The sequence below is a fragment of the Hylobates moloch genome, unplaced genomic scaffold (assembly GCF_009828535.3).
Source record: "Hylobates moloch isolate HMO894 unplaced genomic scaffold, HMol_V3 SCAFFOLD_15, whole genome shotgun sequence".
NCBI classification, from domain to species: Eukaryota; Metazoa; Chordata; class Mammalia; order Primates; family Hylobatidae; genus Hylobates; species Hylobates moloch.
The window spans coordinates 6327729-6341386 of record NW_026652290.1 but is presented as its reverse complement, the minus strand read 5'-3'; the positions used below and the strand labels follow the sequence as shown (position 1 = coordinate 6341386).

The window sequence follows — 13658 nt, the reverse complement described above, 5'->3', positions numbered from 1 at the left end:
TGGAGTGCAGTGATGTGATCTCCGCTCACTGCAACCTCCGCCTCTTGGGTTCAAGTGATTCTCCTGCCTCAGCCTCCCAAGTAGCTGGGACTACAGGCGCCCACCACCGCACCTGGCTAATTTTTGTATTTTTGGTAGAGATGGTGTTTCACCATGTTGGCCAGGCTAGTCTCGAACCCCTTACCTCAAGTGATCTGCCTGCCTCAGCCTCCCAAAGTACTGGGATTACAGGTGTGAGCCAGTGCGCCTTGCCTGTTTATTTCTTTTTAATCAATTAGAAGGGCTCATTTGTGCTGGTGCAGGTGGGAAACTGAGAAAAGAGAATGCCTGGAGGTTTTTGTGAAGTTGCTGAGGTGGGAACAGGGTTCCTGTAGCTTAGTGGTTCTCCCTGGGAGGGATTTTGCCCTCCAGGGCACATTTGGCAAAGCCTGGAGATGTTCTGGTTTTCTTACTGGGAAGGGAGGTGCTAGTGGCATCCACAGGTTGAGCCGAGGGATGCTGCTCAGCCTCCTGCGATGGACAAGGTGGCCCGGCCAAGGTGGAGAACGTGGCCTACCCTGTACAGAGCTGTGCACCAGCAGGACACGCTCCTGTGGTTAACCAGAACCCACTGGGTGCCGAGGTGACACGTACTGCTGTGAGACAGGATGCGAGTCCACGACCTTGACCATCTCCTCTCTCTTCCTCCCCCAGGCAGGTGTTGACGAGCCCTGCCCGGGCGGACGCATGCGGAGAATGGAAACACTTCCCCGGCAATGTCTCTGGGCCGCCTCCTTCGCAGGGCCTCCTCCAAAGCCTCGGATCTCCTGACCCTCACGCCCGGTGGCAGCGGCAGCGGGTCCCCCTCTGTCCTGGATGGAGAGATCATCTACTCCAAGAACAATGTCTGCGTGCACCCGCCGGAGGGGCTGCAGGGGCTGGGGGAGCACCACCCAGGTGAGCCAGGGCAGGCGAGCCTCCAGGGTCCCACAGCCCAGGTTATTTTCTGAGCCAGGGCTCTGAAGGCCCTGGGCCACAGCACATGAGAGAGTGCATTTGGTTCCTTTTCCAGAACGTGTAACTAATAGCAGCTGTCCTCCCGGAAGGAGGGTCTGGGGGTGTTAAGTCTGGCTCATGGCAGGCTGGGTGAGTCCCTCAGCCCTGCTGCTTCCAGAGGGAGGGACAAAAGATGGGTTAGTGATCCCTGAGGCCTGCCTGGTCCCTTGTCATTCGTGTGAATGATTGCAGCAAATAAATGCATTGCTTTGTTCATCTGTTGCTTTATTTAATTTGTACAACAACCTCATGGGAGTGGCCAGGGCCCCAGCAGCCCTCTTAGGTGGGTAAGGACGCTGGTGTTCAGAGAGGCTGAGCGACTCTCAGCTGCACAGTACCAGTGTGTGGTGGAGCTGGGGCTGCAGGGCAGTCTCTGGACTCAATTCTCATTTCTTCCTGTTGCCGTCCCCTTCCCTGGCTGCTAAAAGGATGTTTCAGGGCCCCAGTGTCCTGCAGCCTGGCTGTAGCCTGCACCAGCACACCCTAACATTTGCTTGGCCCGGGCAAGGGTACAGACAGAAGCCCCAGACAAGATGGCAAAATAGTAAAGTTATCATCTGGGCACAGTGGTTCACACCTATAATCCCAGCATTTTGGGAGGCTGAGGTGGGAGGATTGCTTGAACCCAGGAGTTTGAGACCAGCCTGGGCAACAGAGTTAGACTTCATCTCTATGAAAAAAAAAAAAAAGTTATAAATTACGTGAGATCTGGGCACTTTATGCAAATTATGTTTCAACTGAATACTGAATAAATAAAATTTTAAACAAGACAAAAGTTTAAATTATGCCAATGAAACATTTAAAGAGAGTATTCTGCCCCCCCTGCCTTCATAAGTGTATGGTTACAGCCACCGGCTGGTTGGCTGCGGCTGTGTGGGCAGGGGCTTCCCTGGAGTGCCCTAGAAAGGGGCGCAGGTTCTGGGCAATGCGGCCCCTTGACCCGGAGGTCGCCTGGCCTGAGGGTATTCTAGAGAGATTGACTGGGTAGTAGCCGTCTCGGACCCTCTTTCCAATCTCAAAGCTGCGTGCTTCGAGGATGTGGAAACACTTCTTAGCCTCAGGCTCATGTTATCCTAATGCCCAACTGGCTGACATTCCCCAGGTTTCCCAGCCTCTCTTGGCAACAGGAGCAGTGCTTAGGAGATTCTAGGGGTCTGAGTTGTGGAGGCCTGGAGACTGGGTGCGGGAAGCCCAGGAATCAGGATATCCTGAAACTGCTTGGTGCTATGTTAGGAAATGCCACCTCCCCCTAGAACTGAGCACCCACCCGCTTGCTCTGGCCCAGGAGAAATCCCTCCGCTCCATGTCACCAGCAGCCCCGTGTGTGACATCAGTGCTCATCTGCAAAGGTGGCCCCTTCCTGCAATAATCTGCATTAAAAAAATGCCATGCGTGCCACTGATGATTGGAAAAGGCCCAAATACCACCCGGCTTGGATGAATTCTTTTTGTGAAATAGAATGAAGTCTCCAGCCTCCATCCCTCCTAACAGTGCAGTAAAGCCATGAAGCTGGGCACCTGGGCCTCTGGGCTCACACAGACAGGGAGGCTGCAGGCACTTGAGCCCTGGGGCCAAGGTCAGGGCTCTGAACACAGGGAGAGCCCCTGGTACTTGGAAAGGTGTATGGCAAGCCTGAGCTCGTGGCTCATCGCCTGTAATCCCAGCACTTTGGGAGGCTGAAGTGGGCGGTTCGCTTGAGCTCAGGAGTTTGAGACTAGCCTGGGCAACATAGTTAAACCTTATTTCTACCAAAAAAAAGAAAATTAGCTGGGTGTGGTGGTGTGCACCTGTAGTCCCAGCTACTCGGGAGGCTGAGGTGGGAGAATTGCTTGAGCCTAGGAGGTGGGGATTGCAGTAAGCTGAGATTGTACCACTGCACTCCAGCTTGAGACATAGAGCGAGACCCTGTCTCAAAGAAAAAAAAAACAAATAAACCCAAAAACCAAAAAGAAAGGCGCATGGCACGCCGGTGCTTGGGGACCCCCTGGATCTGCTGGAAGTGTGTGTTCTTAGAAAACACGCGTAGCTGGAATTCATGTCAAGCTCCACAGTTTCCCTCTAGTGTTTTTGCTCAGGGCCAGGCTGTATCTGAGGCCGGACTGGCACTTTACTAAAGGGCGGTGGCCTCTCCGAGCAGCTCGCCAAAGGTGCCACAAGGGCCTCATCCACAGCCTCCTGGCCTCTAACACGCCGTCCCCCTGGCTCCTCACAGGTTACCTGTGCTTGTACATGGAGAAGGATGAGATGCTGGGAGCCACCCTCATCCTGGCGTGGGTCCCCAACTCTCGCATCCAGAGGCAGGACGAGGAGGCGCTGCGCTACATCACGCCCGAGAGCTCCCCAGTTCGCAAGGCACCCCGCCCTCGGGGCCGGCGCACCCGGAGCTCAGGAGCCTCCCACCAGCCCTCCCCCACGGAGCTGCGGCCTACCCTGACCCCCAAAGATGAGGACATCCTGATGGCGGCCCAGAGTGTTCCGGACCGCGTGCTCGCCAGCCCTGCGCCAGAGGACGAGGAGAAGCTGGCGCAGGGCTTGGGGGTGGATGGTGCCCAGCCAGCCTCGCAGCCTGCTCGCAGCCCCTCTGGGATCTTGTCGACGGTCAGTCCGCAGGATGTCACCGAGGAGGGGCGGGAGGCGCGGCCCGAGGCCGGGGAGGAGGATGGCTCCTTGGAACTGTCAGCCGAGGGAGTGAGCAGAGACAGCTCCTTTGACTCAGATTCAGACACCTTCTCCTCGCCCTTCTGCCTCTCGCCCATCAGCGCGGCGCTGGCCGAGAGCCGCGGCTCCGTGTTTCTGGAAAGCGACAGCAGGTGAGTTCCTGGTTCTGGGCGTGGGCTCTCAGGAGGCCCCCAAGGCCTGACCTGGGCAGGAAGCAGTCACCTGCGTCACCTGTGATGCTAGGTGAGCGCTGGAGGCATCTGCCCGACCTGCCTGCGGCTGTGGCTATGGCAGGAGCCCCTCCCCGAGGCGAGGGCTTCAGCAGGGAGTCCCCGCTTTACACCCCGCCGAGGGGACTGTGAAGGGTGCACCGGGGTGTCCACATTCTTCTCTCTCCTTGAGACTCACGAGGACTAAACAGGCCCTGCCAGGTCTGATGGGTCCATGACCAAGGCCAAGCCCCCGGGAGTCCTGGTTCCTTCTGTTCCCATCGCCGGAGGGGCAGATTTTCAGTCCCCAAGCGAGTGCCCGAGAGGCCCCGGGTGGCATCATTAGGCTCACGCACAGGGCTGGCCCAAGCCCAGATGTGCCGGTCCCCAGCTCCCGCTCTGCCCTGCAGCCCACTGGGCACGTGACCTGGCCCCCTGTGGTCCCCGGAGGCGTTAGCCTCCCTCTTTCTCATAGCTGTGGAGGATGGAACGTAGTCCCGGGGCAGTGTTGACCATATTCACCTGACTTGACAGCCGCTATGCACCCCGGGGATTCCAGCCGGAGTATCTGGACTCCTTGCTGGCCACACTTGCAGGAGCTAGAGTTGGACCCATGCCCTGCGGTGGGTTCCCTGGGCCTTGGAACCCAAAGAGACTTTCCTGAGTGGGGAGGGTTGCATGGTGTCACGAGGGTCCTCATGGCCTTGGGGTGATTGCCCGTGTGGTCGCATCGGCCCAGAGCCCCAAAGGCAGCACGGGGGGCCTGCATCCGACTTCCACAGCCCCTTCCTATGCCCTGGCTGTGGTCCTTTCGCTTATTAGATTTCTAGGCAAATAATGGTGGTGACCACAGACAACAGTAAGAGCTGACATCAGTCAGCGAGCAGGTCATTAACTGTCGAGCTCGTGGTGTGAGCTGGGCACATGCTGGACGTGGGTGGTCTGGGCCTCGCCTGGGCGCTGGACACTGAGGGCTGTGGATGGTACACGTGTGTGCTTTCCACAGCCCCATGCCCCGTGAAGTGGGCCCTCATATTATCCCCTGCTATCGAAGGGGAAAGGGCGGCTTGGAGAAGGTCAGCAACTTGCCAGGGGTCACCCAGCCAGTGCCCGGGCCAAGCTGGGATTTGAACCCAGCTGGGTCTGCTCCAGGGCTGCAGCATAAAAGGTCACCCCAGGCCGATTAAGCCGGGGAGTGGTTGGGCATGAAGTAGGGACACAGGCTTTGCTGGCCTCAGCAGGGGTGACTGTGGGACGGGTTCTTTCCTGATTTTATCCCTCCGATAAGATGCAGCCCATTAGAGCCCCAGGGTGCACCGATAACATTCATCTCAGTTATTTGAGAGTGCAGATAAAAGGAAGCCGTGAGCCGTAACCGAGGACTCCAGGTCCCAGGAGGCTTGCCGAGCTGGGTGGCATCAGGCGCCAGGGAACCCGAGGAGGTGTGGGGGGGGTGGGGACCGAACTCTGGTCCTGGCCTGGGTCCCGCTGGCCGGGCTCAGTTGGAGCTCCCCCTGGTGGTGCCAGGCCAACAGTGCAGCAGAACCTGTGGGCGTCCCCGTGTCCCCGCATCCCCAGGGCCCAGGCGAGGGGAAGGTCCCAGCTGTGTCCCAGAGAGGTGGTGGGGTTGGCCTGCGGTCTTGGGGCTGAGGATTCTGTGGCAGAACCACAACCAGAACCTGGCCGGTCAGCTCTCTGTCCTGCAGCCCCATCTCGTAGGGAGCTGAAGTTTAGGAGTTAGGGAGTTGAGTGCCGGATGAGTCCTGGCACCACTGGTTAGTGTGAACCTGGGAAATTCTTTCTCTTCTCAGAGCTTCGGTTTCCCTGTTTGTGAGATGAGGCTGGTAATATCCACTTTCTGGGGGTATTGTGAGAATGCACCCTGGTTCGCCTTTCCCCACCCTCCGCCTTGCTGGTTCTCCAACCTGGCTGCATGTGGGGGGTTCCTGGGGGGAGCCTTTATACGCTGATGCCCAGGTACCTCCAGGTTCTTCTAGAGTAGTGATTCTCACCCAGGGCCGAGTCTGTACCCAGGGGGCATATGGCAATGCCAGGAGACACTTTTTTGTCACAACTGAGGGTGGGGGTGTATTGGCATCAGTGGGCAGTGGACAGGGGTGCTGTGCACTCACTCTGGAAGCCAAGCTGCCCCTCTGCCTGGGACCCGCCGGGGGCCGCCCATCATTTTCAGGATGAAGCGCCATCTCCTTTGCTCAGGGTCCAAAGCCTGTCACCATCTGGCCCTGCTGAGCGATGCTGCCTGCCTCCCTGTCCCCCACTGTGCACACCTCCAAGTTCATCTTCCTCTCTGCACACCTCCAAGTTCATCTTCCTCTCTGCCTCTAGATCTCGTAGGGCTGTCTCTGCCTCATGTCTTTGGCCAGGGATCCCCTCTGCTTGGGTTTCCTCCTTCCCCTCTCTCCTAACCGGCCAGCTTGTATGTTTGAGACTCAGCTCCTGGGGCGAGGCACCTTCATGTCAGCTTTTGGCGGAGGCTTCTCTATTCCCCCGAACCCTGGGCTGAGGAGGGCATTACCTATGGCCCCCTTCTCTGCTCTGACACTCGAGTCCCCACTGAGACACCCTGTCCGCCTGTCCGTCCCAGCTGCTGGGAGGCAGATGGTGGTGAAGGAGTAAATTTTGGGGCCCGATAGATGTTTCCAGTCCTGGCATCATCCTGAGTTGTGTGTGATCTTGTGGCCGTTACCTCCCACGTCCAAAACTCAGATGCCTCGCGGGTGTGAAATGCGGCCGAGAACCCCCTTGTAGGGCAGAGTCGGCGTGAGGGTTGAGCACCAGCCTGGGGTATGGGGTCAGCGAGCCTGGCCTGGGACTTGTCCCCACCCGGAGACTGTGCTGGGGGATGCTTACCGCAGCCTGGCCCTGCTCCTGAAGAAGGCTCAGAAAATGCCTCTTGGCCACATGGCTGCGGGCTCGGTGCGGCTCACCCCTCGGCCCTGTGTCAGCCCGGTCCGGGGGAGGCTCGCTGAACGTGGCGAGTTGCAGCTTTGTGCCAGGACGAGGTGGATGTGGATGGACTCTCCTCACCCCCCGAGAAGTGCGTGCTTCAGTACAAGGCTGTAGTGAAAACAGCCTGTCTCCAAGACAGACTACTGAGAGCTTTCTTTTTATTTTTAAAAAGTAGATATGGAGGCCGGGCACTGTGACTCATGCCTGTAATCCCAGCACTTTGGGAGGCCAAGGTGGGTGGATCACTTGAGCCTAAGAGTTCAAGACCAGCCTGGGGGAAAATGGGAAAACCTCATCTCTATAAAAAATGCATAAAAATTAGCTGGGCATAGTGGTGCATGCCTATGGTCCCAGCTACTCAGGAGGCTGAGGCAGGAGGATGGCTTGAGCCTGGGAGGTGGAGGCTGCAGTGAGCTGTGATCATGCCACTGCACTCCAGCCTGGGTGACAGAGAGATACCCTGTCTGGGGGAAAAAAAAAAAGAAAAAGAAAAAGAAAAGCAGACATGGATTCTGAAAGGGGCTGGGCGAGCCCTGGAATCTGCATTTCCCTGGTCTTTCCTTGCTCCTATGCGCTTCTGGCCCCCACCACATGGTAGACCCAGGAAGCAGAGGTGGTGGTCCTTGTCCCATCCCCATCCCCATCCCCCGGGGCCTTCGTGTGATGGAACTGGAGATCCTTGGCTAAGGTGGTTAACTGTCCTAGACGCTGTAAGGCAGGCGTCCCCAGCCCGGCTGCCCGTGAGAATGCCCTGGACAGCTTTAAAAGTCCTGATGCCCAGGCTGCACCCAGACCAATTAAACTAGGATCGCTGGGGTGGGGCCCAGGCATGGGAATGTTTTGAACTTCATGGGGGTTTCTGAAGTGCAGGTAGCGTTGAGAACCCCTGCTGTGAAGGGGCTGAGAGAGCGCCTGGTGCTCTGGGGTGGGGAGTGGCGTCAGGGCCGAGGCCCCCAGAGGACTGGCCACTCCGCAGGGGTGTTGGTGAGGACTCGGGTGCACCCATCACCACTGAGGGGTGGGGCGTCTATTAATAATTAACTGGGAGTTGAGTTCCCCGGGAGGGCAGAGCAGGTAGGCTGGCTCGAGGGTCCCCTCTAGTGGTGGATCTGAAGAACTGCATGTGCAGGCTGCGTGTCTGGCTGGGATTGGCCAGGAGGGACAACTCCCCCACCCCACCCCGGGGGCCGAGGGTCCCCAGGTATATGGTTATTTGGCAAGTAGTTCACAGAAGAGCTGAGGAGTTAGAAATGGCAGTGTCCCCCGGGCTGCCCACATTCGTGTGCTACCTGTAGAGTATGGCCAGGTGGGGTCTGGATGCTGGAAGGTGAGCCCACCTACCAAACTCAGAGGTCTCCTTTGGAAGCCCCAGCCCCCAGTCCAGCGACGGCCTGGAAATCCTTGACCAAGTGAGTACTCGAGGCTGACTTGGGGGATGGGGTGATAAGGAGAGCTGCTGTCGCCAATGCATCGTCCTGCCTCCCCGCCCTGAGACCCCAAGACCCTGAGCTTCCCCGAGCCGAGGTGAGTCCTGGGCTATCTTGGTCCTGTGCCCTCCTCAGTGTAGAAAGCAAGGCTCTGGGGTGTGCTGGGAAGGGTGACCACCAAGCGCGACTGGTCATCCTGCCCTTGGTTTCTGTGCTGGAAGGTACTGTCCAGCCTAAAAGGCCAGTTGGGCGAGGGTGTGGAATAATGGGGCGCCACGGGGCTGGCACCGTGTCCACTGACCCTGCCCTGGGGATGTGCATTGGTGACCTGGGTAAAGAACTGAAACGAGCCTGGGCAACATAGCAAGACCCCATCTGTACCAAAAAGAAAAAAATTAGCTGGGTGTGGTGGTGCACACCTTCAATCCAAGCTACTACTCCGGAGGCTGAGGCAGGAGGACTGCTTGAGCCTGGGAGGTGGAGGTTGCAGTGAGCCATGATCGCACCAGTGCACTCAAGCCTGAGTGACAGAGTGAGACCTTGTCAAAAAAACAAAACAAAACAAAAAACAAACAACAACAACAACAAAAACCACCAGATTCTGCTCCCTAAGTGAAAATGTCTCCTCTGGACCTCATCCTAAGAAAGAATCCAGATTACAGATAGCAAGGCCAAAGTGGCCAGCATGTGGCTTAAGCCTGTAATTCCAGCGCTTTGGGAGGCTAAGGTGGGCAGATCACTTGAAGTTGGCAGTTGGAGGCCAGCGTGGTCAACACGGTGAAACCCTGTCTCAACTAAAAATACAAAAATTAGTTCAGCATGGTGGCACGTGCCTGTAATCCCAGCTACTTGGGAAGCTCAGGCACGAGAATCGCTTGAACTTGGGAGGCAGAGGTTGCAGTGAGCAGAGATGGCGCCCCTGCACTCCAGCCTGGGGGACAGAGCTAGACTGTGTCCCAAAAGAAAATAAAAGTAGAAAGACAAAAGCTTCTGCATGAAGATGTGCATCGTGGTATTCCTTACAGTGGAGAAAAAGGAGCAGAACATAAGAATCCAACAGCAGAGGAGGTGGACTGACTAAGGTCCCTCTAAGGTCCCTCTGTTGGATCAGGGAGTTTCCAAACCTGGCCTCACAAGCCCCTGAAATCTTACCCCACTTTTTTTATATGAGTAGGGGGCACCATCTGACTTCCCAGAAGGTCTGTGACCCATAAAAGTTTCAGAAGCTCGGTGCTGCCAGATAGGAGAAGATGTATTGACAAGGACTGTCAAATAGTCCATGCTGTGTTGCAGTGTGGAAATTTACAGTGAATCAGACACAAAGCAGGAATTGGGTTATGATTCTACACATTGCAGTTAAACTCTGTGAAGAGGCCTGAGGTGCGGATGAGACTCTTAGAGCAGGGCTGCCCAGCAGAGCTTCTGCCAGGACAGACAGAACCCAGGTCTGTGCCGTCCCGCACAGCGGCCGGGAGCGTGCAGCTCTTGAACCGTTGAAATGGCGCAAGTGCAACCGAATTTTTAATTTTACATAATGCGGATCAATAAAATTGTTTTTAATTTTAAAATGTTTTTAAATTTCGCTTTTAGAGACAGAGTCTCACTCTATTGCTCAGGCCGGTGTACAGTGGCAGCACAATCACAGCTCACTGCAGCCTTGACCTCCCATGCTCCAGTGATCCTCCCACCTCAGCCTCTCAAGTAGCTGGGATTGCAGGCATGCACCACCATGCCCCGTTCATTTATTTTATTTTTTAGAGACAGAGTCTTGCTATGTTGCCCAGGTTGGTCTCAAACTCCTAGGCTCAAGTGACCCTCCTGCCTGGACCTCCCAAAGTGCTGGGATTACAGGCATAGCCACGTGCCTGGCCTTGGTTAATATAAATGTGAATAGCGCCTATGGTCAGTGGCCATGGCAGTGGATGGCAGAGGTTGAGAGGAAGGTGGCCCATGTGTTAGCCTAGTGTGATTATGAGCACTTTTTTTTTTTTTACTTTTCTGTTTTCAAAAATGTTATTCTGTGATTATATTAAGCTTAGAATTAAAACCAGTGTATAAAAATAGACAGACGGGGCCGGGCGCGGTGGTTCACGCCTGTAATCCCAGCGCTTTAGGAGGCCAAGGTGGGTGGATCACGAGGTCAGGGGTTTGAGACCAGCCTGGTGAGACACAGTCTCTACTAAAAATACAAAAATTAGCTGGGTGTGGTGGCGGGCGCCTGTAATCCCAGCTACTCAGGAGGCTGAGGCAGGAGAATTGCTTAAACCCAGGAGGCGGAGGTTGCAGTGAGCCGAGATCATGCCACTGCACGCCAGCCTGGGTGATATGTCTCAAAAAAAAAAAAAGGGGGCGAATCTTGCACATTCGGGCAGGCTTAGCATCTCCCACTGCCCTACACGCTGCTAACGAATGAGGAGGCCTCCAGGGCGAGCTGGTCACTGAGGTCCTTCCAGCGACACCAGTGCCGCCGGCCTGCCACCTTGGGTCCCGTGCCGCCAGCGGGGCCTCCCCCTGGGGAAGTGAGTGTTTCATTCTCTCTCTCCCTGGGTCCTCTTGTCGTTCCCGGCATGCGTTCTCGGGGCGGCCAGCCTAGGCAAGACGGTGTTTGGGTGTTGGGATGGGCTGGGTGGCCTGGCCTCAGGGTTTGGCCACTTATTACTGTGGTTTCTGTCATGCAGTTCCTGCCAGGTCAGACTCAGTCCAAGCAGGTTGGCACGGCCACAGGTGGGCAAGCACCAGGAGCAATGTGCTTCCCACCCCGGGGTCCTGCCAAGACCCCCTGCCCTCCCGCTTTCCTCTTGCCCTTTCCTGCACACACACTGGGCGCTTCACCCCAAGCATAGCCGCTTCCCACCTAGCATAGCCGCTTCCCACCTTGCTCCCTGCAGCTGGAATGTTCTCCTCTCTCCTGAAACCCCAGCCCACCTGCAGGCAGAAGAGACTTTCTTCGCCGTGACCCCTGCTGGGACCTGAGTTTTCTCTCTGGAGAGCTCCTATCAAGGCCACGTGGTGTTCCCTACGTGCACCACTGTTCCCGGGTGCTTCCTCACAGGGTCCTCCCAGTGCCTGGGCCAGCGCCGTCAGCAGGGTGTCCTGCAATGCACGCGGTCCTGTGCCTGTGCCCCACTGTGTGTGGCCAGCACGCCCTAGAAATGCAGCAGATGTGGCCAAGCAACTGGACTTTGGTCTTTCTTTATCTTCAATGAATGTGAAGTTTGGTGGTCACAGCACGAGGCTTCCATGCCTGACAGCACAGGTCTGGATGGAACGTTCCTGGGAGGATGGAAGGTGGACCCTAGAAACGTAGCGACCCTCCCAGCAGGACAGGCCCGAAAAACTCTCTGTCAAAAGTAATGGGGGAAAGATAAGATGATAAGACAAGGCCCCTCTACTCCCTCAGGGTGGCCCCTGTCATGGGGGCGATGGCACAAGGGTTCACCTGGAGCTGGCCAGTGCTTGGACAGCAGACCCCAAGGGGCGGGCGCTCCCCACCTCACATGGATTCCCCGGCAGGTGCCAGCCCACCCCGCAGGGCGTGCGAGGCAGTAATAAACGACATCTAAGTGCTTTTTGCCTTTAGGAGGAAAAGGCTCCCTGTCGACCGAGTATCAGCGGCAGTGGCTGAATTATTAACGGTGTTATCATTCATCGTTGTTGTAACGGCCCCTGTCCTCCCACACGGCACAGAGGACAGAAATGAGGCTCTTGGGGAAGAGTCCAGTCTCTGAGAATGAGCTAGAACCAGTGCGCTTGGTGGGCCAGGACCCAGTGCTGGGAAGCATCCTTGCAGAAGCTCCCACGGAAGGTGCTGGGGGTGTCGCCCTGGCCTCGCAAACTCTGCTTGGGCGCCGGATCCCCTCTGTGTTTCCTGCCGTTCCTTTTCTGCCCAACCCTCCAGGCAAGCCCGAGGCGGATTAGAAACTCCTGGAGGTGGGCGAAGAAGTGAGCCGTGGCACACGAATCAGGATGTGCTTTGCCCTTCCTGTCTTTGTTCCGGGGTGCAGCAGCTGCCCAGCAAATCAGAGCCCGGAGGAGGGCGAGGGGGGGACACAAAGCAGGGGATGAGGAAGGGAGCGGGAGGCAGGGGGTGGAGGGAAGGGCATGTGAGAGGGTCCAGGGCAGGAGACAGCAGGGAGGGGGGCAAGGGGTGAGCGGGGATGGTGGGCCGTGCATGTCTTAGGGGCCACTCCAGCAGCAGCAGGGACCAGGGGCGGGTGCAGCACAGATGTCCAGGAGCTGCCGCCACCCAGGGGAGGGACAACTGGGTCCCAGAGAGACCTCAGAGGTGGGATGGCCAGGAGCTGGGAGGGCTGCATCCTCCATTCCTCCCAAATTTCAGGATCAAATCCCCGATCCCAGTCGTGGGCCAACCAGGGTGCCCGGGGATGCCCCGAGAGCACCCGCCGCCCCCTGAGGATGCTCCAGGAACCCCCGCCCACCCCTCCGGGCCCAGCGCAGCCTGGCAGCCGGGAAGCCAGCAGCTCCTGAAGGTCTGTTGTTTGGGTTTGTTTGTGCTTCTGTAACCGGGAGCTGAGATTTATTTCTTTAAAACATCCCATTGCCCGACACCCTGCAATCTGTTCTGTGTGTCGTTCAGACTAATCTCGTCTTGTTTCTGTAGCACTTGGCAGGCTCTGTGTGGCGTTCCTCCCTCCCCCAGACTCCCCCCCCGCCCAAGCCAAGGTGGCCACCACCAGCTGCTCCGCCTGCACCCAGAGGGTGGCCGATGCCAGGGGTCCCAGGGAAGCTGTTATGGGAAGGGCAGCTGGCTAGTCTGAGCCCCATGGACTGGCGTGTGGCCACGGTCAGTCTAGAAATGGCCACAGGACATAGCCTCGCCCCGGGAGTCTCAGTGCCAGGCGGAGAAGCCAAGCAGGCACCCAGCCGAGCACTGGCCCCCTCCCTGGCTGCCCCTCAGCTCCGGGAGCTTGGAGGGGCTGCCAGAGAACTTGACTGGGACGCCACCGTGCCCAGCCCTCTGCTGCGCGACTCTGGCGTGGCTGTTTGGCTCACACATGATGTCTAGGCAGGGAAGGGGCTGGCGGCCTTGGTTGGGCGAGGCCTGTAAGTGGTTGAGCTTTGGTCAGAGGCCCAGCTGTGAATCCAAGTCCCACTCAAGACCCCCAGGGGGTGGCCTTGGACGGTGTTGAACCACTCTGTACCTCAGTTTACTCCTCTGTGAAGTGGGGGCATTGTGGGGGTTCAGGAAGGCCGTGCAGGTAAAGCTCTGCACAGAGGGCTCAGTACAGGGCAAGTAAACAGTCATCATCACCGTGTACCTGACTGAGTTGCCAGCCCCGTTGGACGTGCTTGTATCAGTGTCCTGGGGCTGCTATGACAAAGGACCACAAACCGGGTG

General features: G+C 57.4%; 1 protein-coding gene across 6 annotated transcripts in view; it reads left to right on the top strand.

Moving 5' to 3' along the window:
• Positions 1-702: 702 nt before the first annotated feature.
• The window catches only part of TBC1D16 (TBC1 domain family member 16), a 76741-nt gene continuing 63785 nt past the window's right edge, over positions 703-13658 (top strand). For all 6 annotated transcript variants that reach the window (XM_032177070.2, XM_032177068.2, XM_032177069.2 and 3 more), the window contains exons 1-2: positions 703-936; positions 3248-3845. In XM_032177070.2, the coding sequence (XP_032032961.1) occupies positions 756-936; positions 3248-3845 (779 nt within the window). In that variant the 5' untranslated portion in view covers positions 703-755. The remainder of the gene's footprint in view (positions 937-3247; positions 3846-13658) is intronic.